The 27,343-nt window shown below is 40.4% G+C and overlaps 1 protein-coding gene across 1 annotated transcript in view; it reads left to right on the top strand.

Annotated features, from left to right (window-relative positions):
* Positions 1-27,343, top strand: part of LAMA4 (laminin subunit alpha 4) — a 150,142-nt gene that overhangs the window by 82,445 nt on the left and 40,354 nt on the right. Inside the window, exons 9-20 of the mRNA XM_077811707.1 lie at positions 690-801; positions 8,200-8,367; positions 9,423-9,616; positions 11,948-12,064; positions 14,371-14,519; positions 17,651-17,792; positions 19,618-19,714; positions 20,570-20,686; positions 22,113-22,298; positions 23,784-23,923; positions 25,982-26,155; positions 27,193-27,335. Of these exons, the coding sequence (XP_077667833.1) occupies positions 690-801; positions 8,200-8,367; positions 9,423-9,616; positions 11,948-12,064; positions 14,371-14,519; positions 17,651-17,792; positions 19,618-19,714; positions 20,570-20,686; positions 22,113-22,298; positions 23,784-23,923; positions 25,982-26,155; positions 27,193-27,335 (1,739 nt within the window). The remainder of the gene's footprint in view (positions 1-689; positions 802-8,199; positions 8,368-9,422; positions 9,617-11,947; positions 12,065-14,370; positions 14,520-17,650; positions 17,793-19,617; positions 19,715-20,569; positions 20,687-22,112; positions 22,299-23,783; positions 23,924-25,981; positions 26,156-27,192; positions 27,336-27,343) is intronic.

The following is a 27,343-nucleotide window of genomic DNA, read 5'->3' as shown; positions in this document are numbered from 1 at the left end:
CTCCAATTTGTCTTCATCCTTTCTGTGGTGGGGGGCCCAGAACTGGACGCAATACTCCAGATGTGGCCTCACCAGTGCCGAATAGAGGAGAATAATCATTTCTCTTGATCTGCTGGCAGTGCTCCTACTAATGCAGCCCAATATGCTGTTAGCCTTCTTGGCAACAAGGGCACACTATTGACTCATATCCAACTTCTCATCCACTGGAGGAGAGGCTGAGAGGGTTGGGAGTCCTCCCCCAAACAAAATCTCTCTTTAGGAGAGACAGATTCCCAAAACTGGCCTTGAATCTCACATTAGTCTTTTGTCTATACACCTACGTTATTTGGGAAACAAACATCTGACAAAATCAGGCAGTGTTGGTGGGTGCATAGGAACAAGCAGCTTGAGACTCAGCAGAATGTTTTATGGGAGTCTTACAAATGTACATAATATATGGCAATTTGATTGCACCAGATGATGGAGAAATATGGGCTAGATATTAATCTCCTATTCTGCAATTCTCAAAATACCAATAAAGGCAGCCCTTCATGTCAAGCACCTTTTAAAATATCATTTTATATGCTGAATGGACCTACACAACACTTTCATCGGGAAGAGGCAAAAAAGATGTTTGTACTGCACACCCGCACACATGCATGTGGATTTAAAAAAATTACTAATCTTGTGCTCGCATGGTTTATTCATAGGGAAATCAAGCATCAAGCAAAGGCCTACTGGTACAGAAGGAAACCATGGCGACCATTAATCACGCTACTCAACTTGTGCAGCAACTCGGCAATATGAGGGACAATATCCAAGGTAAATAGAATTTTTCTGGTTCAGCTTAGTGTCAAGAATATATCAATAAAATCTCCACTGAAGAAATGTCATAGCACCAGGAGTACGGTTATAAAACCATCAGACATCAGGTTTTAACAGAATATGATGCCAGGATGAAAATTTGTCTCTCTCAACAAGCTATTGTGGCCAGTGTGTCAGGTATCCTCCATTATAGAATGCTGCGCTTCTTTTCTCTCCCTCCTGACATCTCCCTCAGGAAGTTAAATCTCAGGTCAATTACATATGAAATCAATTATTTTGTGAAATATTAAAAGATTATACAGGCTGTAGTTTGTATGTATGTATGTATGTTGGTTTGTTTGTTTGTTTGTTTTTGATCTCAATTAAATAAAGTGGATGCCCAGATACTATAGTGACCGAGGCTATATAACTAGCTAGGTAGACAGAGACAAACAAAAGTTTTCCCGCATTGACCCATTACAGAGAATTTTAGTTCTTTATCATGGCAGCACTAAAGTAGAATCTGTCTGTAGAATCTGTCCCTAGAATCAAATTTTATTTTAAAAGTAACTTTCTACAAAGTTTCTATATGGAAAGATCATTGTGATTTTTAGAAGAATTGTGTCAATAAAATTACAAGATATTTAAAACCAAGGATGAAATCCCAGCCCCACTGGCAGTGGGAGTTTTGTCATTAACCTCAGTGGAGCCAGGATTTCACCCCATTTTATAAATCTATTTTTTCATCATGGTTTTTCGTTGCTTCTGATTTGGGGAGACAGCATGGTCTAATGGATTGAATACGAGACTGGACATCCTAAATTCGAATCCCAACTCTGCCACTGACTTAGTGAGTAGTCTTTGGTTAGTCATTGAGCTTTATTGCCAGCTTCTTTGTTCTGTTAGGGAAACTATACAATTTTCTCTCAGTGCAAATCTGCTACAAACGTGACAGACATGGCCAGTGGAGGAATTCACCCTGGCAAGGAGAGCCCTTAGATGACCTAGAGATACCATAATGGCTCCTACACCCTTGCCTACACTCTCAGAGCCTAGTGCAGAGAGTGTAACCAGAGCATCATTGCAATCCAGAAATCCTTGATTACCATGACAGCTCTTGGAAGCCACTGGCAGCCAGTGCAGACTCTGCTGTAAACTCCATCAGGAGACAGTCCTAGCTCTGAGCCAACTGGGGATTGGTGCCATATTTGATGCCCTCCCCTCTGGTCTTGTGTTGAACTCAGCTTGGCCAAGGCAGAAAATCTGGCTTATTTTGTGTCTATTTCTTTGTTTTCAAAATGGTGTTATGACAGAGAGTCTGGGGACGTGCCCACAAGTCATATTTCCTGACAAAAGAACAGTGGTGGATTAACCACTGGGCCAAAGGGGCCCATGCCCAGGGGCCTTGTCCAACTGGAAAACCCTGGAAAAAGGGGCTCTCCTGCACCCCAACCTACTCCACCCACTTGGTGCTCTTGCCTGGGAGCACGGGAAGCCCCCGCGCCTTGACCCCACTCCCCAGCAGGAGCGCTGAGCAGGGAGGCAGGGTGTGGCAAGCCCCCACACCCTGACCCCACTTCCTCGGTCGGAACGCTGGGGGGAGGGAGGGAACTGCAGGCGAAAGGGATGGGGAGGGGCCCCCACTTGCTCTGGCCCAAAGCCCCACAAAAGGGTAATCCAGCTCTTCAAAGGAAATAATTGCTTGGAGGGCTTGAACCAGAGGGGTAACTGAAACTAAATCCAACCAGCCAAGGTGGCATGTGAAAAGTGGCATCCAGGCTAAGTTGTTAAGTCTTTGAAAGACAGGTGTTAATTATTGTTAAAGGGTCTCTGTGTCTTCAGTGGTCCATCTCCTAGAGAAAGTGGAGAGTCCAAATCCTTGTATGTGTGTACATAGGTGGAGAAAAGTGTTTTGGAAAACAGGGGGTTATCCACTCTGGCTCCACGGGGGGGCTTGAAAAAGAGGTTGGGTGTGGGAGAAAGACTCATCTTTAGACATCAGCACAATGCTGGCAAGCAGACCAGAATGGTCAGAGACAGAGGATTAGTTTCAGCTATTTGCTTTTCTTTTTCTTCTCTGTAATTAAGTGGAGAATGCCTCATCTAGTTCAGCTGATGAGAAATGTAAATCTAGATATATTAAGCAAAGTCTCTGTCAGTTTAACTCCATTTTCTCTCATTTTTTAATAAATCTTGGTTTTGTTAAGATTCCTGTCATATGAGTTTCACACAGGCATCTCCAAAGGGAAAAGAACACTGTAACCTCTAAGCAGAGGTGCTGAAGGGTAAAGAGCTTCTCAAACGTAATTCCCCCTCCACTTGGTCTCAGTCAAGGGGACAGACAGAGGTTTCCACTCCAAGCCTGTTTTTATCTTCAGGCTGTGGAGTTTTCAATTTAGTTTGGATACAGATACTGCATTTCTGCAAAGAAACTTAGATTTTGTCTCTCTTTCTCCTTTCTTCCAAAGAAAACATTGCCTTCAGTGAATGAAAGTACAGTTTTGTAAACTCACTGACTATTCCAAAATGTCATAAGCTGTTACTGCGATACTATCTCACATCAGGCAAACAATATAACAAGCCTTAAGGTCTCCCAAAACTAGCAGAGTGCAACAAGGGGACTCTTCAGATTAAAACGTTGTGACAAGCAGTCACCTACTGTCTTGGAGTCCAACTCATCTGTGAACTGACTCCAACGAGACACAGCAAAACAAGAATTAATCTGCAAACTGGACACCATTAAATTAGGCTTGAATAAAGACTGATAGTGGATGAGTCATTACACTAACTAAAAACTATTTCCCCAGGCTAATTTCCCCCCTACTGTTACTCACACCTTCTTGTAAACTGTTTGAAATGAGCCATCCTAATTATCACTACAAAAGTTTTTTTTCTCCTGCTGATAATAGTCCACCTTAATCGAGTGGTCTCGTTAGAGCTGGTATGGCAACCCCCATTTTTTTCATGTTCTCTGTGTGTATATATATATATCTTCCTACTGTATTTTCCACTACATGCATCTGATGAAGTAGGCTTTAGCCCACAAAAGCTTATGCTCAAATAAATTTGTTAATCTCTAAGGTGCCACAAGTACTCCTCGTTCTTTCTGACTGTCTAGAGATGTAGATAACACTTTTAAAATCTATCTTTGTTTAATACTATTGCAATAACAGCATTCTCACCAGCAATATGCCATTTTATACCTTCCCGGATGAAGAAATAACTTTTTGATTTAGGGACTAAGAGACTATTTGCATTTTCAAGAGTTTTTATTAGCAGTAATAGAGACAAGTAACAACAGTGAGCATCTTCCCAAGCACAACTGCACTGAGGAAAGACATTCTAGTCAGAGATTATTATCTCTATTCCAGAATATTGATGGCACCTTCCTATCACATGGACACATAAAACTGAGATTAAACCATTTGCAGCTTCTTCTTTTGTATCTACAAGAAGCAATAAAAAACAAATGAAATATACTTGAAAGCTTTCCTGTTCTCTGTGCCATAAAGGCCGAAGCTCTATCTTACAGCACATTTACGTTACTCAAGCATTGACAGGCCAAAAAGGAAAACTGCATGCGATACCAATATGTAAATACTGATTTAACCTGACCTTTGAACATCCCCTTTCCAGTCAGGGTTGGTATAGATCAATACTTGGGTGGGGGACATTTATGAAACATCTCTGTGCTCTAGAAAGTGGTTTAAATGATGCAATTGGGGGCACTCTTCCCTCTATATCAGTACTGAATGGGTGCCTAAAATTTTGAGGGGTATTATAAAGTAGGAAGTGCCCTTCTTCAGATGAGACCTAAAACTGAGATCACGACCAGTTGTGGGTATTAGGAGTTCCATGGCACCTTTTGAAAAGAAGTGGTGTTAAGTACAACGTCATTGTCCTGTCCAAACACCAACTACTTGGGTTCGCCAACTAGTATTTCAATTACTTGGGTATCAGAGTAACAGCCGTGTTAGTCTGTATTTGCAAAAAGAAAAGGAGTACTTGTGGCACCTTAGAGACTAACCAATTTATTTTAGCATAAGCTTTCGTGAGCTACAGCTCACTTCATCGGATGCATACTGTGGAAAGTGTAGAAGATCTTTTTATACACACAAAGCATGAAAAAATACCTCCCCCCACCCCACTCTCCTGCTGGTAATAGCTTATCTAAAGTGATCACCCGCCTTACAATGTGTATGATAATCAAGTTGGGCCATTTCCAGCACAAATCCAGGTTTTCTCTCTCCCTCCCACCCCTCCACCCCCACACAAACCCACTCTCCTGTTCGTCAGTCCTTGCCTACAGACAGCCCCCCAACCTGAAGCAAATACTCACCAGCAACCACATACCACACAACAGAACCACTAACCCAGGAACCTATCCTTGCAACAAAGCCCGTTGCCAACTGTGCCCACATATCTATTCAGGGGACACCATCACAGGGCCTAATAACATCAGCCACACTATCAGAGGCTCGTTCACCTGCACATCCACCAATGTGATATATGCCATCATGTGCCAGCAATGCCCCTCTGCCATGTAGATTGGTCAAACTGGACAGTCTCTACGTAAAAGAATAAATGGACACAAATCAGATGTCAAGAATTATAACATTCATAAACTAGTCGGAGAACACTTCAATCTCTCTGGTCACCCGATTACAGACATGAAAGTTGTGATATTACAACAAAAAACCTTCAAATCCAGACTCCAGCGAGAAACTGTTGAATTGGAATTCATTTGCAAATTTGATACAATTAACTTAGGCTTGAATAGAGACTGGGAGTGGCTAAGTCATTATGCAAGGTAACCTATTTCCCCTTGTTTTTTCCTAACCCCCACCCCCCAGACATTCTTGTTAAACCCTGGATTTGTGCTGGAAATGGCCCACCTTGATTATCATACACATTGTAAGGAGAGTGGTCACTTTAGATAAGCTATTACCAGCAGGAGAGTGGGTTTGTGGGGGGAGGTGTGAGAAAACCTGTATTTGTGCTGGAAATGGCCCAACTTGATTATCATACACATTGTAAGGAGAGTGATCACTTTAGATAAGCTATTACCAGCAGGAGAGTGGCGTCGGAGAAGGTATTTTTTAATGCTTTGTGTGTATATAAAAAGATCTTCTACACTTTCCACAGTATGCATCCGATGAAGTGAGCTGTAGCTCACAAAAGCTTATGCTCAAATAAATTGGTTAGTCTCTAAGGTGCCACAAGTACTCCTTTTCTTTTTGCGAATACAGACTAACACACCTGTCACTCTGAAATCTGTCTCCTGTTGGTAATAGCTTATCTAAAGTGACCACTCTCCTTACAATGTGTATGATAATCAAGGTGGGCCATTTCCAGCACAAATCCAGGGTTTAACAAGAACGTCTGGGGGGGGAGGAGGGGGTTAGGAAAAAACAAGGGGAAATAGGTTACCTTGCATAATGACTTAGCCACTCCCAGTCTCTATTCAAGCCTAAGTTAATTGTATCCAATTTGCAAATGAATTCCAATTCAGCAGTCTCTCACTGGAGTCTGGATTTGAAGTTTTTTTGTTGTAATATCGCAACTTTCATGTCTGTAATCGCGTGACCAGAGAGATTGAAGTGTTCTCCAACTGGTTTATGAATGTTATAATTCTTGACATCTGATTTGTGTCCATTTATTCTCCAACTGGTTTATGAATGTTATAATTCTTGACATCTGATTGCCAACTGTGCCCACATATCTATTCAGGGGACACCATCACAGGGCCTAATAACATCAGCCACACTATCAGAGGCTCGTTCACCTGCACATCCACCAATGTGATATATGCCATCATGTGCTAGCAATGCCCCTCTGCCATGTACATTGGTCAAACTGGACAGTCTCTACGTAAAAGAATAAATGGACACAAATCAGATGTCAAGAATTATAACATTCATAAACTAGTCGGAGAACACTTCAATCTCTCTGGTCACGCGATTACAGACATGAAAGTTGTGATATTACAACAAAAAAACTTCAAATCCAGACTCCAGCGAGAGACTGCTGAATTGGAATTCATTTGCAAATTTGATACAATTAACTTAGGATTGAATAGAGACTGGGAGTGGCTAAGTCATTATGCAAGGTAACCTATTTCCCCTTGTTTTTTCCTACCCCCCCTCCCCTCCCCGAGGTTCTTGTTAAACCCTAGATTTGTGCTGGAAATGGCCCACCTTGATTATCATACACATTGTAAGGAGAGTGGTCACTTTAGATAAGCTATTACCAACAGGAGAGTGGGTTTGTGTGGGGGTGGAGGGGTGGGAGGGAGAGAGAAAACCTGGATTTGTGCTGGAAATGGCCCAACTTGATTATCATACACATTGTAAGGCGGGTGATCACTTTAGATAAGCTATTACCAGCAGGAGAGTGGGGTGGGGGGAGGTATTTTTTCATGCTTTGTGTGTATAAAAAGATCTTCTACACTTTCCACAGTATGCATCCAATGAAGTGAGCTGTAGCTCACGAAAGCTTATGCTCAAATAAATTGGTTAGTCTCTAAGGTGCCACAAGTACTCCTTTTCTTTTTGCAATTACTTGGGTAGTTACTTTGGATAGTGAGCATTAAACTTTTTTGTTTATTGCCCTATTATGTAGTACTGGTGCGCACTGTTGAACAGCTACTAGGCTTCACTCTAGAGGACTCAGGGCTTAATGTAGCGCCAAAGAAGTGTCATACGCATAATCCCTGCATTCCTCCCTACCCTGCCTATCTTGTCATGTCCATCCATATGTCTTGGAAACCTAATACCTGTCAGCTTTCATCCCTTTCCATCTGTCTCTTTTTCCATTTCTCTTTTTTCTCCTTTTGCTGTCTCTCTCATCTATCCTTTTCTTTCTCTCCTTTCTCTGTTGTATATTTATCCTCTTCTCTTGTATGCCTCCCTTTTTTCTCTGCCTCCACAGACCATTTGTTATTCCCCCTCTCTGACAGAGCTAGAATGCCCTGGTGCTGTGCTTGATACGTACTTATGTCAGGGACTTGGCGATGGCTGAACTGACACATGTAAACATTCTGGTCGATTGCCCAAAATCATTTGTGCTATGTACACCCAAATGGTTCTGACATATTAAGGGGAGTTGTGGTAGAAGTTTGTGGATTGGTAAAGATAGTTTATCAGGAAAGAAAATCCAAATGTGGATTAATATGTAGGCACTGGGAAACATTTGTGACAATCTGATAAACATGTTGTAAATAGACTAACTCATAAAACATAGTTCTGTCCACTAACTTCAGAAACAATCAGTGTCAGCTTTTCTCTGTGTCATCCCCATTTCACTCACCATCAACTTGACCTGGATTCAAACCAGGGCCCTAGGGACAAAAGTGTTTCAAAGAAATTCACTTCACTGTAACTATGTTGGAGTGACAATCTGTTTCTTTGTCCTCAGAAATCAGCAGCAAGATGAAATACTATGGAATCCAGCATGAGCTGAGCACTGAAGATATAATTCAGAAGCTGAACTTGGCAGAGGAGATGCTGAGGGAAATCCAGCATCGCAAGCCTTTCACCAGTCAGAGGCTGCTTGCTGATGATGAGGCTGATGCTGCACAAGAGTGTGAGTTTTAGGTCTCCATCTATCTATGGATGTGTTTATTCTGATGGAAAGACATAGTATAGCAAACAATGTTCCAGTAGTAATCAACCATGGTAACCAGCAGTGCTGAACCTATGTGCAGAGTGTGCTCATAGATGCTGACTGTAGTGGCTGGCCAGCTGGACTACTCATGGCTTAAGGATACAAAAGGATCTCTCAAAACTGGGTGACTGGGCAACAAAATGGCAGATGAAATTCAATCTTGATAAATGCAAAGTAATGCACATTGGAAAGCATAATCCCATTTATACATATGAAATGATGTACAATCCTATATGAGAATATAAGCGTGTACTAGGGTGGCTAACCCTTGCCACCACCCATGTCGCCATGGCTACACTGCTGTTTTTAGTACACTCATTTGATCAAATCCAGTGTATATACATCTGGAAATTATACTTCCAGCTGCAGTGTAGACACATGCTTTGTGCCTCCAAACTTAGGCCAGGGTAACTCCATTGATTTCCGTGGGGTTCACCAGTATAAAACTGGAGTCACACAGTGGCGAATCAGAGCCACAGTTAGCTCATTATTATTTCCAACCTGGCTTAGGTAATTTTGGGAATATTGCACCTTGAAGGGTAAGACAATAAGTACTCTTTCATTCAGAGAATGAAAGTATGGACTAGTTAGCTGAGACTGTAAACAAAAAACAATCCTGCCCATTCCATAATAAATCGTTGTAATTTGAATTTTTTATGATGAGAAAGTTCAAGTGAGACAAGTTTTTTTCCCATTTAGAAGAATAGTTAGAAATAAAATCTAGCTAAGTGTCATAGGTGAGTACCCAAGTTCCCTGGGAGCAAATACGTTTTTAGTGATCCCTGATTAAGGACAGTCACTCAGGTCATAAAGTTGGTCTGATGCTGATATATGTAAACTCCATCAGAAAGAGCATACCCTGATCTTGAACTTTTTGGAAAATCACATGTAGCTAGAGTGGTAACTCATGCTGTGAAGGGAGAGAACAAAGGAATGCAGAAAGATTAATCAATAACCTCTGACTCTTCTCTCAGTACTAAGGCGGGTGGAAGAGTGGGAGATGAGGTATAATGACACCAGATCTCTGTTTCCAATCGTATTGGACCAGCTCAGTGACTATAACATGAAGCTGTCAGACTTACAGGAGGCTCTGGACCAGGCTCATGACTATGTCAGGCAAACGGAGGATACAAATAAGAAAAATGCTGGCAAACTCCAAGAGAATGAGGTACTGTGCAGCAGCATGTATATTGTAAGTGTGTCTGTGAGCAACACATTTTCACTGACAAGGACATTTTAAATGTTGGATTCTAAAGATGTTTAGCTACAGAAATGACAGTGTAGAACTTTTCCTCTATGTGAGTTTCTGTATTGTGGTTTGATGTTATCATCACCAGAGGGATTGCTGTCTAATGGCTAACACACAGAAATGGGAGTCCAGACTCCTGGATTCTATTCCCAGCTCTGCAGTTGTTAAGGTGTGTCACCTTAGGTAAGTTCTCTACCTTTCTGTGCTTCTGTTTTCTCAGATGACCCTAACTTCATAGCCCTGGCCCATGGACCACAGTGAAAAATGTAAATTGGTCCATTCTGCAGCATGAATTTGACACTCTTAGTCTAGATGTAAGCTGTGTAAGTGATAATAAAAGTCAGCTGCTATCCAGAGCTACAGAAGATGAAGACATGGTCTCTGCCCCAGGGAGCTAACCAAGACACAGGCTTGACAGCTTAAACCTATCTGAGATACATTGCAATAAACCCATGGCAAGGATTTCATGGCTCACCCTTCACTGCACAACGTGGCTACTCTTAATTTAATGGGGGTAATCAGGATTCAACCCAGATCTTCCTGTTTCAGAAGCACAAGGCCCCCTCAGTGTAACTAAAGTATTATAAGTATAGGTCCTATTTAAAAACAAAGCAGTTTGTTTTTGTTCCATTCAGCAACAGGCAGTGGTGTGTACACATACACACACACACGTTCAGATTAAGATCCACATTTCAAGCAGCTTCAAACACCCACTCTTCACACACACACACATTCACAGTCCATGAAGGGGAAAATTGGAAGTAAAAGCCCAAGGAAAGCCTCCTCTCCTGCAGACTAGAGACAGAAGATAGCTGTCAATGGAGAGCCAGGGAATAGCAAGGCCTCTGGGCAGTTGGAGGGAGGGAAGGCATGAGGCAGGGAGAAGCCACACAAGGGAGTTCTTGCCTACAGATTTGTGTGTCCAGTTTTTATGTGTTTAAGGATGAATTTTCACCCTTTAAGTGTCACACATGTATTGGGGGTGGACAGAGGAGTTCAAAAATCAGACAGCAACCAAAAAACATGATTTGTCAAGTTGTTTTTTTTAAAACCTTATGATTTTTAGGTCAGTCTCGTGCTTTTTTTTTTTTTTTTTTTTTTTAATTTATTCCAACTTATGGTTTTTGAACTTTTGGGGTTGGCAATATTGGCAACTTGAACTTGATGTCAAAGGTAAGAAAACACCAACATAGATGATCAAAGAGAGGAACAACATGGTCACAGGAACCAGATTTTAAATCACAGCATTTGGTATTAAATAAAATGAGGAAGATAAGGTGCAGAAATTCCCAGAAAGAGAAGTTTTCTTGGTAAAAAGGAGATTTCTAAGGCCAGTCCAAGGGTTTAAGTGTAGGGATGCTGTGGAACTGGTGGACTTGAGAGATGTTTTAGGAAAAGAAGCACCAGTTACATGTACCTGTTTTAAACAAATGTCCAGGAGAACAGCGCAGTGAATCAGATCATTATTTTATTCTTCCTTTCTGACTTTTATTATCGCTAAATAGTATGTAGCTAAGGACTTAGTATTTTCTTTCAATAATTAAATATAAAGTCAGGCATTCAGTTTTTGTGAATTGCTCTATAAGAAGCTTAGGATTCTCATGTACAGAATCTCCTTTGTTCCTCTCTTCCTTTGTTTTATAATTACAGTGCAGAAGCAGATCTGCAGCTTATCTCATATTCATGAAGTGAAGGCTGAAGTATGTTGGATGTGGTCATAATTGTTCTTTGCTTTTAACCATTGTTTGAGTTTCATTACTTTCCACAATTAAGGCAGCTGCTGTACCAAAGAGAACATTCGCATTACTCTTATTATTTCTATGAAAAACAGATCTCTAATTTGTATGTAGAAAAAAACCTTCAAGTCCAAACTAATCTACATGCCACTGTGAAAAGTCCATATTTTATTTGTCTTTGTGCTGCCAGAGCACTGTTCTGATGGTTTAGTAAGGGTGGTTCATTCCAATAATTGCTCAAACTGTAATATAAAATGAAATTTATTTTTGTAAATAAAGGCCCTAGTCCTCCATGAGGACAAGCCAAACTGAAAATGTCATATTACAATATGCAACTTGAGAAGTGTGAGCAAAATTTGGTCTTAGCTTTTTTCCCATTTAATTAATATTATCTGTTCATTTGTTTTACCAGTATAACTGTAGTGTTCATATTAACAACATACCAGAGAACATGAACACTGCATTTTACCAATGCACAAAACATTTCTGAATGTGGATTTATTTTTTTCTACAGAAGCAACAGGAGAAGGTGAAGGAGCAAACTGATGATGTGAACAGTATTCTGCTGAGTGCCAGAGATACTTTAGTTGAGCCACAGCAATTCAGCACAGAATTAAGTGATGTGATAAAGGTAGGTGCCTGATTGTATGACCTGTTGTATGACCTGTTTAAATGCTGTGCTTGCTTTTTTTTTTAACAAGTCAGGTATTCAAAACATCAAACTTGTAGAACACTTTCTACATAGCATTGCTGACATACTGACAAATATTCCAATAAAACCTAATCATTTCTGCCACAGTCAAAATATTTGTAATGAAATTTTACTGCCACAGAAAAATGATGTTATTTTAAGAGTACCCTATTAGGGATAGATTTGAGTTAAGCCTTTTTTCATGCATTTCTCAGTTACTTCACAAGGGATGCCCAGTCAAGAGACCAGAAGATGCACTGAGCAGAGAAATGTTCTGTCTGTTAAAGAAAAAGCCCCACACAAACCCTTTTGTCCATTTCAGGCAGAAGGCAGGAACAGGTTAAAGACCCTGAATCTCAACTTAGAGATAAGCAGTTGTTGGAATTTGATGTTTATACACCCAATCTACAAATCCTCTTAAAAGTCAATTACTCTGTGAAGCAGTGGAGTGAGGAAGTAAGGATTAATGTTTCATGGTGTAAAAAAGGTTGATCCTTTTTGTTTCAACACTGAAAATAGACGAGGGTGGTCAGAAAATGCCAATCATTTTTGTGAGAAGAGGTTTTTTTAACATTTTCTGGAATTTGTTTGTCTTTTTTATGAAAACCTGAAGCAATGTAAGAAGAGGTTTCTGATAACCAAACACTGAAGAACCTTACTCCAAAAAATTTAGTTACCATTTTTTATAGAAATGAAAACTTTTGACCACAATTTTGGTGGAAATTTTTCATTCTGGTTATTTATTTTATTTTATTTTATTTTATTTTATTTTTAACAAACAAAATTGAAACAGAAATTTTTCATTTTGGTTAAAAAATCACTTTTCGTTGATAAACTGATTTAACGAAAGAAACCCCACACAACAACAACAACACAGCAAAACAAGAAACCCCCCCAAAAAACGTGACCTGCAGTAAGCATAATCTTTTTCATGTTGTAATACAATATGTACATGTGGCTCTATTTGTACACCAGTTACCTTGCAAATATTTCATACAACAGGTGTTTACAGTTTGTTTTTCTCTCTTAATTCGTAAGTATAAATGTAATAAATTGCAGGAAGGAAAGTGGCATGAAAATGAGTGTCAAGCAGCTCATTTGCTGTTAAGAGAGGCTCTTAACTCACTGTTCTATTCCATTCTTGTATCTTGTACATCGAGGCCACTATGGTTTAATGTTGATCTACAGGGCTTTAAGCAGGTGGATTACACACTGGAGAGGAGATGGTTGAAGACCTGTCTTATGTTGGGCCTTCTGTACAAGTATTTTATATGGCTGTCCAGAAGAGCTATGGCTGAGGCAAAGAGACATTACTTGTCCTCAGCCATAGGCACTATAAATAACCACTCATGAACTGTTGGTAGTCACAGTCTTCTGAATCCATGCTGCCATACCCATGAGTAGTCCCATCAGCCGGTCACTATAAGACGTTTCTTTGCAGATAGGATTTTTTAACCATGATTTTTTTCTTTCTAATTTAGGAAGAGCTACAGATACTGGCTTTTTGCAAAGAAACCTTTGTGAGAATTCCCCCACATAATCCCATCAGTGTCCCTCTGTAGGAAAGGGTTCAGAATATGTCCCCACCCCTAGCAGAACCCAGGGAATTCAATCCATAGGAACTACACTAGCAGGGAGACTTCCCTATGGCTACAGCTGTAACCAGGAACCCCAAAGGGGCTATGCAGAAGACATAATAAGCCTGAGGCTTTATTACCTTTATGGTTACAGTCTGCTGGGAGTGCAAAGGTTGCACATGTATGGGGAGGTGGACAGTGCCTCAGAGGCAGATGAGCCCACCCCACCCTTCATTCTGTGCTGTGGATCCAGATGGGGTGAGCCCTTCAAGTGCAGATCAGTGGAGTACAAACTGTCTCTTTTATCCAACCTATTAAGCCTCAATTTCAGATGATTTCAGCTAATCACTGTGGCACTAATATCAGCAAAGGTAATGGAAGATGAGACCATCTCTCAAATGTGTTCATGTCCCATGTATCTATCCATTCTCCCTCTGTTTATGATATTTTGGCTTATTTTTCTCACTCTTCTCACTCCTCCCATTCAGTCACCTTGACCCCATCTATATTTTGCCTCCTTTTCAACTTCCCTCTTTTTCATCTGTTAAAATATATCATAGTTAAACTATATGTTACCTAAAAAACCAAAAAAACCCTGCACTGTTAGAGTAAAGAGGATATATTTGTTACTATTTTCAGATTCTTTCTATCCTTCCATATTTTGTTTAGAATGTGTCGGGGTTCTATGCAGAAATAGATGGCGCTAAAAAGGAATTACAAGAAAAACTAGCCAATTTGTCTCGATTTGATGATGATTTGGTGCAGCAGGCTATGGAGTATGCACAGGAGCTTCAAAGACTTGCTGACGAGTTGGACCGGTAAATTTTAACTACAGCAGACTGTACGGCGCTAATTTTAAGGGCTGCTAGTCACACAGTTAGATAGGTAAACAGACAAGCAAAAAGATAGTACATTATATATACTGATTATAGATACACATTAAGCAAATCACTGTAAAGTCATATGTTCCAGGGATTATATCACAGTCTGTGAGAAAGTCTTTTAACTAGAGCTGGTCAATATTTTGTTTAATATTTTTGAATTTTTTTAATGTCAAAAATATTTATTTAAATTCCTTATGTTTTTTATTCACACATTTTTCAATCACTTCTTTATAATCCCAAAGTAACAGATATAAAGTAGATGACTGAGAAATAATATGATACTGGAAAATGTAAATGGGGATTTCAAAAATAGCTCATAAAATAAAATGGTTCATGTGAATAAGATGATTCACATAAAAAATTGCCTTACAGCTACACTCAGAGGTAGGATCTGCTGTAGTTTTGACTCAAACTGAGTGTACTATATCCAGTGGTGAGCTGGAGCCGGTTCACTAGAATTGGTTGTTAAATTTAGAAGCCCTTTTAGAACCGGTTGTTCCGCGAGGGACAACCAGTTCTAAAAGGGCTTCTAAATTTAACCGGCCAAAAGTGGTGCCTTAGGTGCCGACTCCACAGGTGCTCCAGCCCTGGAGCACCCAAGGGGAAAATTTAGTGGGTGCAGAGCACCCACCGGCAGCTCCCTGCCCCACCCCCGGCCCCAGCTCATGTCCATTCCGCCTCCGCCTCCTCCCCTGAACGCGCCGCCCCGCTCTGCTTCTCCGCCCCCTCAGGCTTCCCGCGAATCAGCTATTTGCATGGGAAGCCGGGGTGGGCTGAGAAGCAAGCGGCGGCTTCCCGCTCAGGCCCAGGGAGGCGGAGGTGAGCTGGGGCGGGGGGGCGTGAGAAAGGCCACCTGCACCGCAGCAGGTAACCCATGGGGGCGTGCAGGGGAACCGCTCCCAACCCCAGCTCACCTCCGCCAGCCTCGGCCTGAGCAGGAAGCCGCGGCCTGCTTCTCAGCCCTCCCCGGCTTCCTGCCGAACAGCTGATTCACGGGAAGCCGGGGGGTGGGAATGTGGAGAAGCAGAGCGGGGCAGTGGGTTCAGGGGAGGAGGCGGAGCGGAGGTGAGCTGGGGCCGGGTGTGGGGAGCTGGTGCTCTGCACCCACCAAATTTTCCCTGTGGGTGCTCCAGCCCCGGATCTCCCAGGGAGTCAGCGCCTAAGGTGCCACTTTTGATGTGATCAGTGGGTGAGCGGCCACTCCCCTTGCTCCCGCCCTAGGTACGCTCCCCCGCCCCTAGGAGCCAGAGGGACCTGCTGGATGCTTCCTGGGAGCTGCCCCAGGTAAGCACCACCGGGACTCCCCACCTCGCCCCCTGGCAGGTGCCTCTGGCTCTTAGGGGTGGGGTGGACACCCACTACGGTGGCCCACAAGACCCTCCTGCCCGGTTCTGGGGGCAGTCAGGGGACAGGGGAGGGGGGTGGATAGGGCATGGATCCTGGGGAAGCCATCAAGGAATGCAGGGGGTTTGGATGGGGCAGGAGTCCTGGGGAGTGGGGGTGGGCAACGACCCCCTCGTGGGGTGAGGAGGGAACCCGTTGTTAAGATTTTGGCAGCTCATCACTGACTATCTACAGACTAACACGGCTGTTACTTTTAAACCTATAGTAATTTAAATACCAAATGGATGGTGTCAGGGTGAATTGGTCCAGTTGCATACATTAAAGGTGTCCCAAGCCTTTTTGTTCTGTTGAGAGATGATAAATACTTAGATTTTAACCAATATATACAAAAGTGATTTCTAGACAGATTGGAATTATGGTTTTATTTACAAATGTGATTATGTGTGAAAAAAATACTATTGTAAGTGATTACTTGCAGAAAACACATTCACCAAATTCTGCTTTCAATATCAAGTAAAGGTATTCTTGTGCATAAAGGTTTGCAGTATCAACCCTTAACTGCTCATCAAGTATCTAATTTAAATACATTTTAAGAGTTGTTTCTTAATATACTTAAGCCCTAGATAGGAGATTAAAATAGAGAAAAAAATTACACTGAAAGCCAGTGGTTTCTTATTCTAAAATTAAACAGTGCAGAAACTTAAAATTGCCTGGTCTATAATTTTACATAAACTGGAACAGACCCCCACCAAAAACTGATATGTTAGGTTTGAGAGCTACTAATTAATGGTATTGAAGTCATTTGAAAGAGAGTTCCTCCACGACAGGATGAAATGGATAGCTAGCACTTTCTCGAGTACATGAGATCAGGAATTTAATACAAAGCAAACGGAAACCTTTATGGATGATGGAAATGTGACACTCTTACATTTGTTAGAAAGATTATTCTACAGTGAAAGTTTAATCCTTTAAAACATTTATTCTGTCTTCAAATCATGCCTTATGGTTTTGTTGTTTTGCTTTGCTTGTCTTTATTTTGTTTAGTATAGTTTCATTTTGGTCTTTGGACACATTTAAGACGTTTCAGAAATCTTATGAGAGAGTCCAGTCTGGAGATGCAATAAGGCCCTGATCTGTCAATCATTTACATATATGATTAATTTGATTACTGAGAGTAGTCCCATTGAAATTATATGTTTGCAGGATTAGGCCCTAAATCTGGAAAGTTAGGATAAAGTGCATTTGAGTTCCTCTCTGAACCAAACATAAACTATGAATTTTCATGGGTTTGTTCATCACCAAATATAAAAACCTACTGCAAGTAGATTGAGGTCATAAATTGATGTGTTAGATATAACTAGTAGCTATCTTATTTATTATATGAAACTGGAATATGTAAACTACACCTAAATGGTAGTCTTCATAAAAGCACTCACTGCTGGCCTCTCTCTACTCTCATTGGAGTCAATGGTAAAATTCCCATTGATCTCAGCTGGAACAGAGTAGTTAGGTTATTGCTGAGTGTTTTTGAAAGTTCCAGCTAAATGGCCTAATTCCATCTTCACACATGTGAAAAATTCACCATGGAAATCAGATGGGAGTCAATGAACATGTATGGAAGCAAGAGTAGTATTTAGACCAAAGTTCCTGTGTCTCAAGATTTTACAAGTAAGAGATGTAAACAAATTATTTTTTTTTTCTCCTTTCTGTCCTTCTAACAGGAATTTACACAGTGTTGATACAAATGGGTTGGTACAAAAAGCACTAAATGCCTCAAATGTCTATGAAAATATTGCTACTTATATTGAGGAAGCTAATGAAACTGCATTACTGGCATTAAACACAACACACAGAGTCAGTGATGTAAGTAGTTTTCATAATGTTCATGTCTGCTTTGCACTGAATTAGGGTCCCAGCATGATGTTATAAGACTTTGGGCTCCTGGGTGTGAAGTAAAACCAAACTCTTCACCATTTGTCAATATAGCATTTTTGCAAGAATGGGGGCTTCATCCCTGTTGCCTGAACAAATTCCAAACTGGTTATTTACTTCTGCTACCCCAAATTTCCCTGGTAGTTTCATAAGAGTACAGTGGTGTTCTTCACTTCCTGTCCTAAACTGTTGTGTACTGTCGCTGTGTGCTGTTAAAATGGCTGCCATGTTTTGGCCCCAGAGAGGCTGCATTTCAGGAGTGGTTGAAGTGATAGATCAGAAGTGATGCAGAAGGTGGTGGTGATTAGACTCTGACCCCAATTTGGCAAAGCTGATAAAGCATATTCTTGATATGAGCATATACATAGTGCCATCCCTTATAAGCTCTTAAGCATAAGCATATGTCCCATTGACTTCAAGGGTAAAGTGTTTTGCTGAATCTGCTCCTATTGCCCTAGCATTGAGTCACTTAAATACTCTTAAGCTATCATTTACTTGCTCTACTAATGTGAAAAGGAATCTAAGTTGGTGTAACTTACGTGCCAAAGAGCCAGTAGAAAGCATGTGTTTAAGTAGTGTTCACCCTACTTTATAACTTACATCCACTTATATATCACTACTGAATTTGGCCCAAATAGTTTGTAAGCTCTTTGGGATTCTGTGTGCTGTAAAGCAGTACTCAAGTTTAAGACATTATTAAGTATCACTTATAGTGTACTGCAAGTAGAATAGCTTTTAATGTGCAAGTTTTACACTGGATTGGCTCCATGAGCTATCCAGTACATGATTTCATTGGGAAGCACATGGGTCTCACTTAGCCCATCTAGAAAAACTGCACAAAAGAACAACTTAGCTGAAAATTAGATTTGGCATCTGAGCTGCCATTCATGTTTGTGCCATATTTGAATTCAGACTTTCTAACACTGTTATTGTTTGTTATTTTACAGCATTGTAAGTATGCACAGTATTTTGCAAAACATATAGGAGGACTTTGTCCCTGCCCTGCACAGCTTACAAATTCGTCCTTCAATACACTAGGCTGACCACCTATGTCTCGTCCAAGGGACTCCATCCTCTGGTCAGTGAGTCACTGAGGAGAGATTGCCACAGGTGTCATGGCCTGGGGAGCCTAACTTTGGAGAGGGAGTAAGCAGTTCTTGAAGCAGATTCCCCAACCCCTGCATATAAGAGCAAGCAACCTTTCTCTTATCTTGGAAGATTCACCCTCTCGTTCTCCTTTTTAGCCCAGTTTTGCTCCCGTTGAAGCCAATGAAACTTTTGCCATCGACTTCAATGAAAGCAAGTTCCAGAAACAAAAAGCATCTTATGCATCTTCTATTTATCCCACAGCTTGCTCCATTCTTCCTCCCTGCCAGGGGATGATCTCCCTAGTGGGGAACTGATGATGGGTACTTCTTCCTTCTCAGGGATAGTGTCTTGCAATCTGAATAGCATGATTATTGGTTAGGCCACATCTTAGTTGCCTAATATAGATAATATTTGTGCTATTCTGCAAATTTATTATTCAGTTCACTTGTATGGAGGAAATACATTCCTTTAAACTTCAGTTGCAACCTATAGAAAATTTGCATTTGAGCCATTTTTCTCATCCAATCACCCACTTTTTACTTTAGCAGTGAAAATGGAACAGCAGCAATTGGAAATTGTGAAATATTATGTCATCTAAAAGCAGACACAATAAAGAGATACATTTCATCAAGCAGATTCTGACTCTCTTTTTGAAATGAATTTGTAGGCTGTAGTTGGAATTGATTCTCAGATCATTTACCATAAAGATGAAAGCGAAAGGCTCCTCAATCAAGCCAAGGAACTACAAGAGACAGCAGATGCCAGTAAATATACATCCTTCCTATTGGTTTGGCTACTTCGCTGGTAATACGATAGCTCTGAATATGAAAAGAGATCTCCAAAGCACATCATTAAGGAGGAAATGCTGCTGCAACAGAATAACATATTGATCAAAGTTAGAATCCCATGTGTTAGAAAAGGAAAATTTTGAATAGCTAGTGTCGTACCAAGCTGATGAGAGTTTTCTGTTATTTACAGTGGGCACATTTTCAGGTGTATTAAAAGATTAAGGGTCTGATCCTGCAAACATGTATGCATTTGAGTGACTTTACTCATCTGAGTAGTCTCAGAGAGGTCAACACATTCATTTATGCGTTCATAAGTGAATGCAGTTTTGGGCCCTAAAATTCTAGTTAGGAATAAGATAAGATTTAAAAGATTCTGGCATTTTCTTCATTGAAAATAATGGAACTTCTATAAAAACAATGGAAATTACTGTTTTTATTTTTCAAGGCTTTGTGCTTTCCAAAAAAACTCACCTTGAAGTTTGTACTGTAATATATTAGCACTTGTCCCAGGCAGTTATTGGCCATCAAAGTTCTTTTTGAGAGGTGATGTTTAATGAAGATAAGGAAGCAGTTTCCAGATTCTCCTGAGAAGACTCTTCCAGGAGAATGTTGAGCATCAGCTGGAAGATTGCTTAGCAATTTAGATCACCTGAAACCAACATCACTAGAATGCATGATATTAAAGTTAGTCAGGGGTAAACACTATAGTAACTAATGTTTGTTAAATGCACAGCAATATATCTGTGCAGTATAGTAACACTAAAGACAAGATTTTTTACGTGCCCTTTGAAATCACAGAGTTCAGTCGTTTTTTCTGTTCTGTCCTCACAGGTAACGATTTAACAGTTGCAGACACTAGTCGCCGTATTGCTGGAACAATTGCCAGAAAGGATGCTCTGAAAAGCCGCTTGATGAAAGCCATGAAACAAATTCAATCAGTAGAGCAAGGTTGTAAGATAAATACATCGACTTTATCTTTACTATCTGACTATGAAATTTATAGTCAGATCCCCACTCTGATTAGCTCAAGCAGCATTTGACTGAATCTTTAAAAATAAGATTTCAAAAACAAGTCTGCCTTTAACCCATTCAAAATGTAGGAAAGATTCCTAGAAGTTCCCGATGAAGGCAGAAAATTAAGATAACCTGCAGTAAAACACACTGTCTCTCTGATGTGCACATTCTTAGCGATGGGGCACATAATATACACATAACTACTCCGAATGACATCTCATTAGTCATCACAGTCTTGTCACATGAGTCATTTAGGCAAAGCCAGAAACTTCACAAGGCACTTTTTGTCTCCCCAAATTGCAATTATGATGATATAATATAAAAGTTACAAGATGACACGTTTTATTTTTTCTCTTTTGTTCATTATTTTAAAAGAAAATAATGTGAAGACCTTTCCCATTAACAATGACAATGCAACAGCTCATTGTACAATGCTTTCCATAGCATGATGAGAGAACATATCCTATCATCTGAAGCTGCATTGACTTCTCTTGGCCTGCAGTTTACTAAAGGTTGCCGTCCATCACTTTATTCTTGACTTCATTACAGACTGGATACTCCATTAATTTGTAGACCTATTGCACTAATAATCAAAATGTAATTTAAGAGAATATTGTACTTGGCAGATTGAATACTTTGGTGGGATGCCACTGGCAATTTATGATTAGCTAGGTGTTCCCTTAATTCTTGAAATAAATAGAGGTCATGAGCATTCATTAGCATTTCCAGCTGTACTTTACCATGTCCTGAGGGCCATACATGTCCCAAAAGGAGCTGGGCAATAATTTTTCATCAAAACGTTTTTCAATGAAAATGGCTTTTTGACTAAAAGTATGTTGTCATGTGAAAATTTCTGATTTAGTTGATATTTTCAGGGTTCTTGTTTTAAAAAACTGGAAGAGAATGTCAGTCATCAAAAACTTTTCAGTATTTGTTTTTCTACAATAACCTGAAAATGTTCACCAAAAAAATTCAACAAAAAAATTTCATATTCTTTGACAATGTCACCAAAAATAAAATATGTTTTTAATCCATTCGAGTCCCAGAGCCTGGGATATACTAGCCATTACAAATCAAGCTCACTGAAAAGCTTAAAATGTAACAGTCAAAACGATCAGCCAAATGCAGTTGGTACATCTTAATCATTAATATAACAGCAAACAAGGGAGGGTTTTCAAATTCTTTGTGTAATTTGAAAAAATAATAAAACTAAGGTTTGTTTTTTACCTCTGTGTGAGGAAAGCTCCAGCACTGTTGAGGCAAAACGCTCATTAATCTTATTTTCATTTTCTGAAGCATTAGTCAGAAGTAGTGTACTTTAATAGTATTTATTATTGCTCATTCTCTATTCATATTACAGGTGATAACAGACAGCGTTTGGACCAATTTAAACTCATTACTCAAGAGGCTGTCAATGCTACCGTGGCAGTAACCCAGACTACTACCCCAATGGCTAAAAATCTGAAGAACTGGTCTGAGAACCTTCAGAACTTTGAACATGATGCTGTTGCTTATGACAGTGCTGTGGACTCAGCTGGGGATGCAGGTATACTAACTGTAACATGGCACTGAGACCCAATGTTACTTGGTGTTACTGTAGCAGGTATTCATTGCAAGCACTATAGTGTAAATGTAGATTGACAAGTATCACCGTTGAATATGGTATGAGTTGCTTTCCCTGTCACCTCACAGCATATTATATTACTATCTGCTCTAACTACTGGATAACATGTGCTTGAAAAATGACTCAACATTGAAAGTCAACGGTGTCTTAGACTTTTGAAAATGGAACTTAGGCCCTTTTGAAAATGTTACCGCTTGTTAAATACATGTTACCAATTACTATTATGGTAGTGATGGTGGTGGTGACAATAGTGTTGGTGGTTTATTGTTATTGTAGCACCTATAGGTCAACCACAAACAGGGCCCCATTGTGCTAGGCACTACAGCCATAGAGAAGAAAAGTCCCTGCCCTGAAGAGATTACAGTCTAAATAAACAAGCAAGACAAAGGACAGGGGAAAGGGATATAACATACATGCAGAGTGATCAATGGGATGGATTGTAAGCATCATGTTAGTTCCCTAGTTTGTTTGGGATTTTTTTTGGGGGGGGGGGAAGTGGGCTGTTAGGAAGTGAAGGGATCAACTGAACAGAAAGACAAAAGAAGAAATAAAGAGGGACCATAGAAGGGAGGGAGGTAAAAGGGACAAGGAAAGGGGAAGAGGGAGGGCAGATGGAGTGAGGCTGAGGTCAAGAGACTGTGGGGGAGGGAGGGAAGGGAGATAGAAGACACAGCCAATTAGCACAGAGAATTTCCAGAGTAAAACTGCAGAGAGCAGTCTCGTGATGTCATTGGTGTCCAACTGTGTCTGCTGCAGTTGCTTCTGTGTTGGTTGCCAGCAGAGATTTTTACTGGCTCTGCCCAGGAGTTTCTTCACAGACTTCATGTGGGATTCTGGGCAAATCACTTAGGCCCAGATCCTCAAAGGTATTTAGGTGCTTAACTTCTATTGAAATCAATGGAAGCTAGGTGCCTCAATACCTTTGAGGATCTGGGCCTTACTGGCTCTATGTTTCAGTTTCCCTGTCTGGGAAATGAACATAGTACTCATCTAACTCACAGGTGTGTTGTGAGGTTAAACCCATTGATGCTTGTAGAGCACTTTGACATGTTCCAAAAGAAGGTGCTACATGAGAGCAAAGCTGCTGTTGTTATTCATATTGGAGTAGCACCTAGAGGCACCAAAAAATCTTATAGTACTCAGCACTGATTCTGCATGCTGTTGCATACAGGCAGATACCTGCACCTACACAGAGCCCTGGTGAAGTGAATGGGGCTCTATACAGGTGCAGAGGTCCACCCACATGGAGCAGCTTGCAATATCAGGACCTTTGCTTAAGAGAAGAAGCAGCATGGGTGATGCAAACAAATACTAGTGAGAGGGAAGGAATGCAAATTGAATTCCACTCGTACAAAAACAGTGTTATGCAGTGGGGAATTGGGCTTTTAGTTTCCTTTCTAATTGCAGTGAAGAATCTGACAGAGGTCATCCCTCAGCTCCTGGATAAACTGCGTACAGTAGACCAAAAGTTGCCAGCAAACAACATTTCTGCCAGCATTCAACGGATCAGGGAGCTAATTGCTCAGACTAGGAGTGTAGCAAGCAAGGTAAAACACTTGGATCAGACATTCGATTATGAGTGATAATGATCAAATGCATCTTATTAACAACTCCATTTCCCTGAGCTAGATTCCAGGTCTGAATCTTGTTATCTCTCCCTAACAACTGGATGAGCACAGTACAGTGGTAGCAATTAAAATCTTTAGAGCTGGTACGTGCAAATAATTAACATGGTATTCATGGCAGAATATGATGGTAATGTTAATTAGCCAATATGATAATGGTGGTCACTGCAGCAGAATCATTTAAAGCTAAAATGATATTTACTATTAGTTTATTATTCAATTGCCAACATTAATTACGAGCAGCAGCAATTGTGATCATTTCAATGAAAACCATTGTGAGTTCACAATATTTCTTTTTGTTAAAAAAGGCCTTTTTCACATAAGAAAATCTGTACTATACTAATACCATGGTGACATTAATTGCAACAACAAAAGTGTAGAGATATTTCTGGCAAACACTTTATAACAACAAGTGATGCTGAAAATGAAAATGATATATGCAATTGCATTTGGATGAATACTGAGAAGTCAGAAGATGAATACATCTGTTCAGTGTTGAAATATTCTGGCTGTAATGGTGTACAGGGTCTTTAACCCCCCGCTCCCGGAAGCATCGCTGCTCTGCTTCACCCTGCCCCAGGAAACATTTCTCTGAGCAGAAAAGAGCAGCGAGTATTAGACCAGCCATTAGACCAGGACCAGCCATATGGTGAACCACTGAGATCTGGTCCTCCAGTAGCTAAAAGGGCGGGGACCAGCAACAGCCAATCAAGGCACAGCAGGCTAAAATAAAAGGAGCTGCCTGCTAGCAAAGCAATTCCTGGCAGAGCCAGTGGAGTGAGGAGGGACTCACTCTAGGCCACAGCCAAAGGAACCAGGCCAGACCAGGGTTCATTTCTGGCCACAATCAAGGGAACGTGTGCAGGAGGAACCCTGCTGGTTTAATTCTGGAGAAGGAATTAAGCCTCAGAAGGATAAGAAACCATTTGATTTATGATTGGCCCTGAATAGCAAGGAACTTCTATTTGAGTTTGTTGTACCCCGAAAAGGGGTTTGAACTGTGTGACCTGGCCACAGGACCAAGCCACAGAGTCTGACTGATAGCCTGCAGGGGGTGCAGGGAGCTGAAGAAAATGACAGTACTGTACCCGGACACCGTGGGGGGAGGGGGACACTCAAAGAAAGAAGTGCAACCTACCATAAACATGGTACAGAAGTGGGATGCGAGACCCCCCTCTCAGCAAGGAGAGATGATGACACGGAATGATACCTGCACCCATCTCAAGTGTGTGATGTTAGTTATCCTGGATCTGCAGATGGATCAGCGGGGCCGCCAGCTGGGAACCACAGAGGCCTGCTATACCCTTTAACACTGTCCACCTAAATTGAATTGTCTACATTTGGTCCGAAAAACTAAAACTCAGTCAGGAACTACAATATTTGACTATTCCTTAAATATGTTTTAGTTTTAAAACATACAGTTCTTCAAAATGTAAAAATATTGCTTTAAATATGTTTAAAGGTATCATAAAATGAATGCTCTTGGCCTGATTAACCTCTCATTTATACCAGTTTTACACTAGTATAACTCCATTGACTTCAGTGGAGTAACTCCTGATTTAAACCAGAGAAAGGGAGAGGAGAATTAGGTCTATTTCTGAAGCAAAGAAATAAATGATTGGGAAATAATTTTTTTAAAATATGCAAGAAGTTTGTTGTGTACAGAATAATATTATAGCCCTGATTCAACAAGACACTGAATCATGTGCTTAAGTCCCATTGAAGCCCAGTTAAAGTTAATTATGTGTATTGTTGAATAGGGGCTTCAATGAAAGTAAAGAAAAAACTGACACCATTTCATCAGTATGTTTCCCTTTATCTTTCTACAATGTGTTTCATTGATTTGCGTTGTTAAGAACATACAATCAATGCCATTGTCATTATTAGTCAAGGAAGCTGTTGAGGGAGTAGGTTTGCAAATTTCCCCATAGCAGAGTCTCAGAACAGAATGTATCTAACTTTATATGTTTGCCACTTCAGGTCCAAGTCTCTATGAAGTTTGAAGGCCGATCAGCTGTAGAAGTTAATCCAAAGACCAGCCTAGATGATTTAAAGGCTTTTACCTCCATGAGCTTGTACATGAAACTTCAGAAAGACCACCCACAGCTGGTAGCATCTCCAGATAGATTTGTTCTGTACCTTGGAAACAAAAATGTAAGAGAATAATCTAATTAATTTTATTCGGAAAAAAAAGACAGAAGTGGAAATAAGTATGTGGATTTTTCAGCAACATTTCTCTATTTCTTACCATCAGGGATTTCCACAATAATATTTTACTTATGCTGGTCATTGGTTAGTGACATGCAGTGAACTATCCCTGCAATTTTTCCCTCTCTCCAATAAAATATTCTATCCAAGTAGCAAATTGCATTGCCTGGTGCACTGAGATACAGAGGCTAGCTTCTGTAAACTACACTTACCATCCACACTCAACTGGTATTGAACTGCTCTGAAGCAATTACTTCTGTCTGCCAGGCTTTCGTGGGTAACATGTAATCAACACTGTACTGCTGACAATGTAGATTTCAAGTCTGGCAGTTCAAAGGTCTTAGAGATAAGAGTGTTTCTTTGCCTGTGGCATGTGCTACTGCTACTGAATACCCTCCTCATAGCTACTTTTAAACACTTAGAAAGGGCTTGCACTCTCCTTATCAAAAAGGGTTGTGAAGCAACTGTGTTAAATTTTTACTGTTAAAAGAAAACAAAAAAGACACATCTCACAAACTCTGTGCAATGTGGGCCAACTGGTAGTTTGGAAAGGTGGAGTCAAGGGCTTTTCTTTTTAATCTTTTTTTAAAAAAAGGAATTTCTGTGTACAGTGCATGTAAATTAAGAAATTCCCTGCTGAGAGCAGATCTGATTATGGTGCATATGGACAAGACTTTGTTGCCACTTCCTATATTGATACTGCCTAGTAAACAGTAGGCACATGCAAGAGCATGTGATAGATTTCAGTCAGAAAATGTCTTAGAAATATTTAACCTGGCAATTACTTCATCCAAAATGGATTTGAAGCCATACTTTTTGGACAGTGCCATCTACTGAAACAATATAATTAGTGGAAGGTGTGCTTTAGTTTATTAGTTGTACATAAATATTCTCTTTTGTCTAAAACTGTCTAACATTTATTAGATTTTCTGGATTATGAGTGAATCAAGTAGCCCTGTCATCCCAACTCATTGATGTTTTAGGCAAAAGATTATATGGGTCTTGCGATCAAGAATGACAACCTGGTGTATATTTATAATCTGGGAGGTCGAGATGTGGAGATACCACTGGACTCCAAGCCAATCAGCTCTTGGCCTGCTTACTTCAGTATCATCAAAGTTGAGAGGTAAAGTG

This window comes from Eretmochelys imbricata, chromosome 3 (genome assembly GCF_965152235.1).
Source record: "Eretmochelys imbricata isolate rEreImb1 chromosome 3, rEreImb1.hap1, whole genome shotgun sequence".
Classification (NCBI taxonomy): Eukaryota; Metazoa; Chordata; order Testudines; family Cheloniidae; genus Eretmochelys; species Eretmochelys imbricata.
The sequence above is the reverse complement of the archived record's forward strand: the minus strand, read 5'-3'. Positions and strand labels throughout refer to the sequence as shown.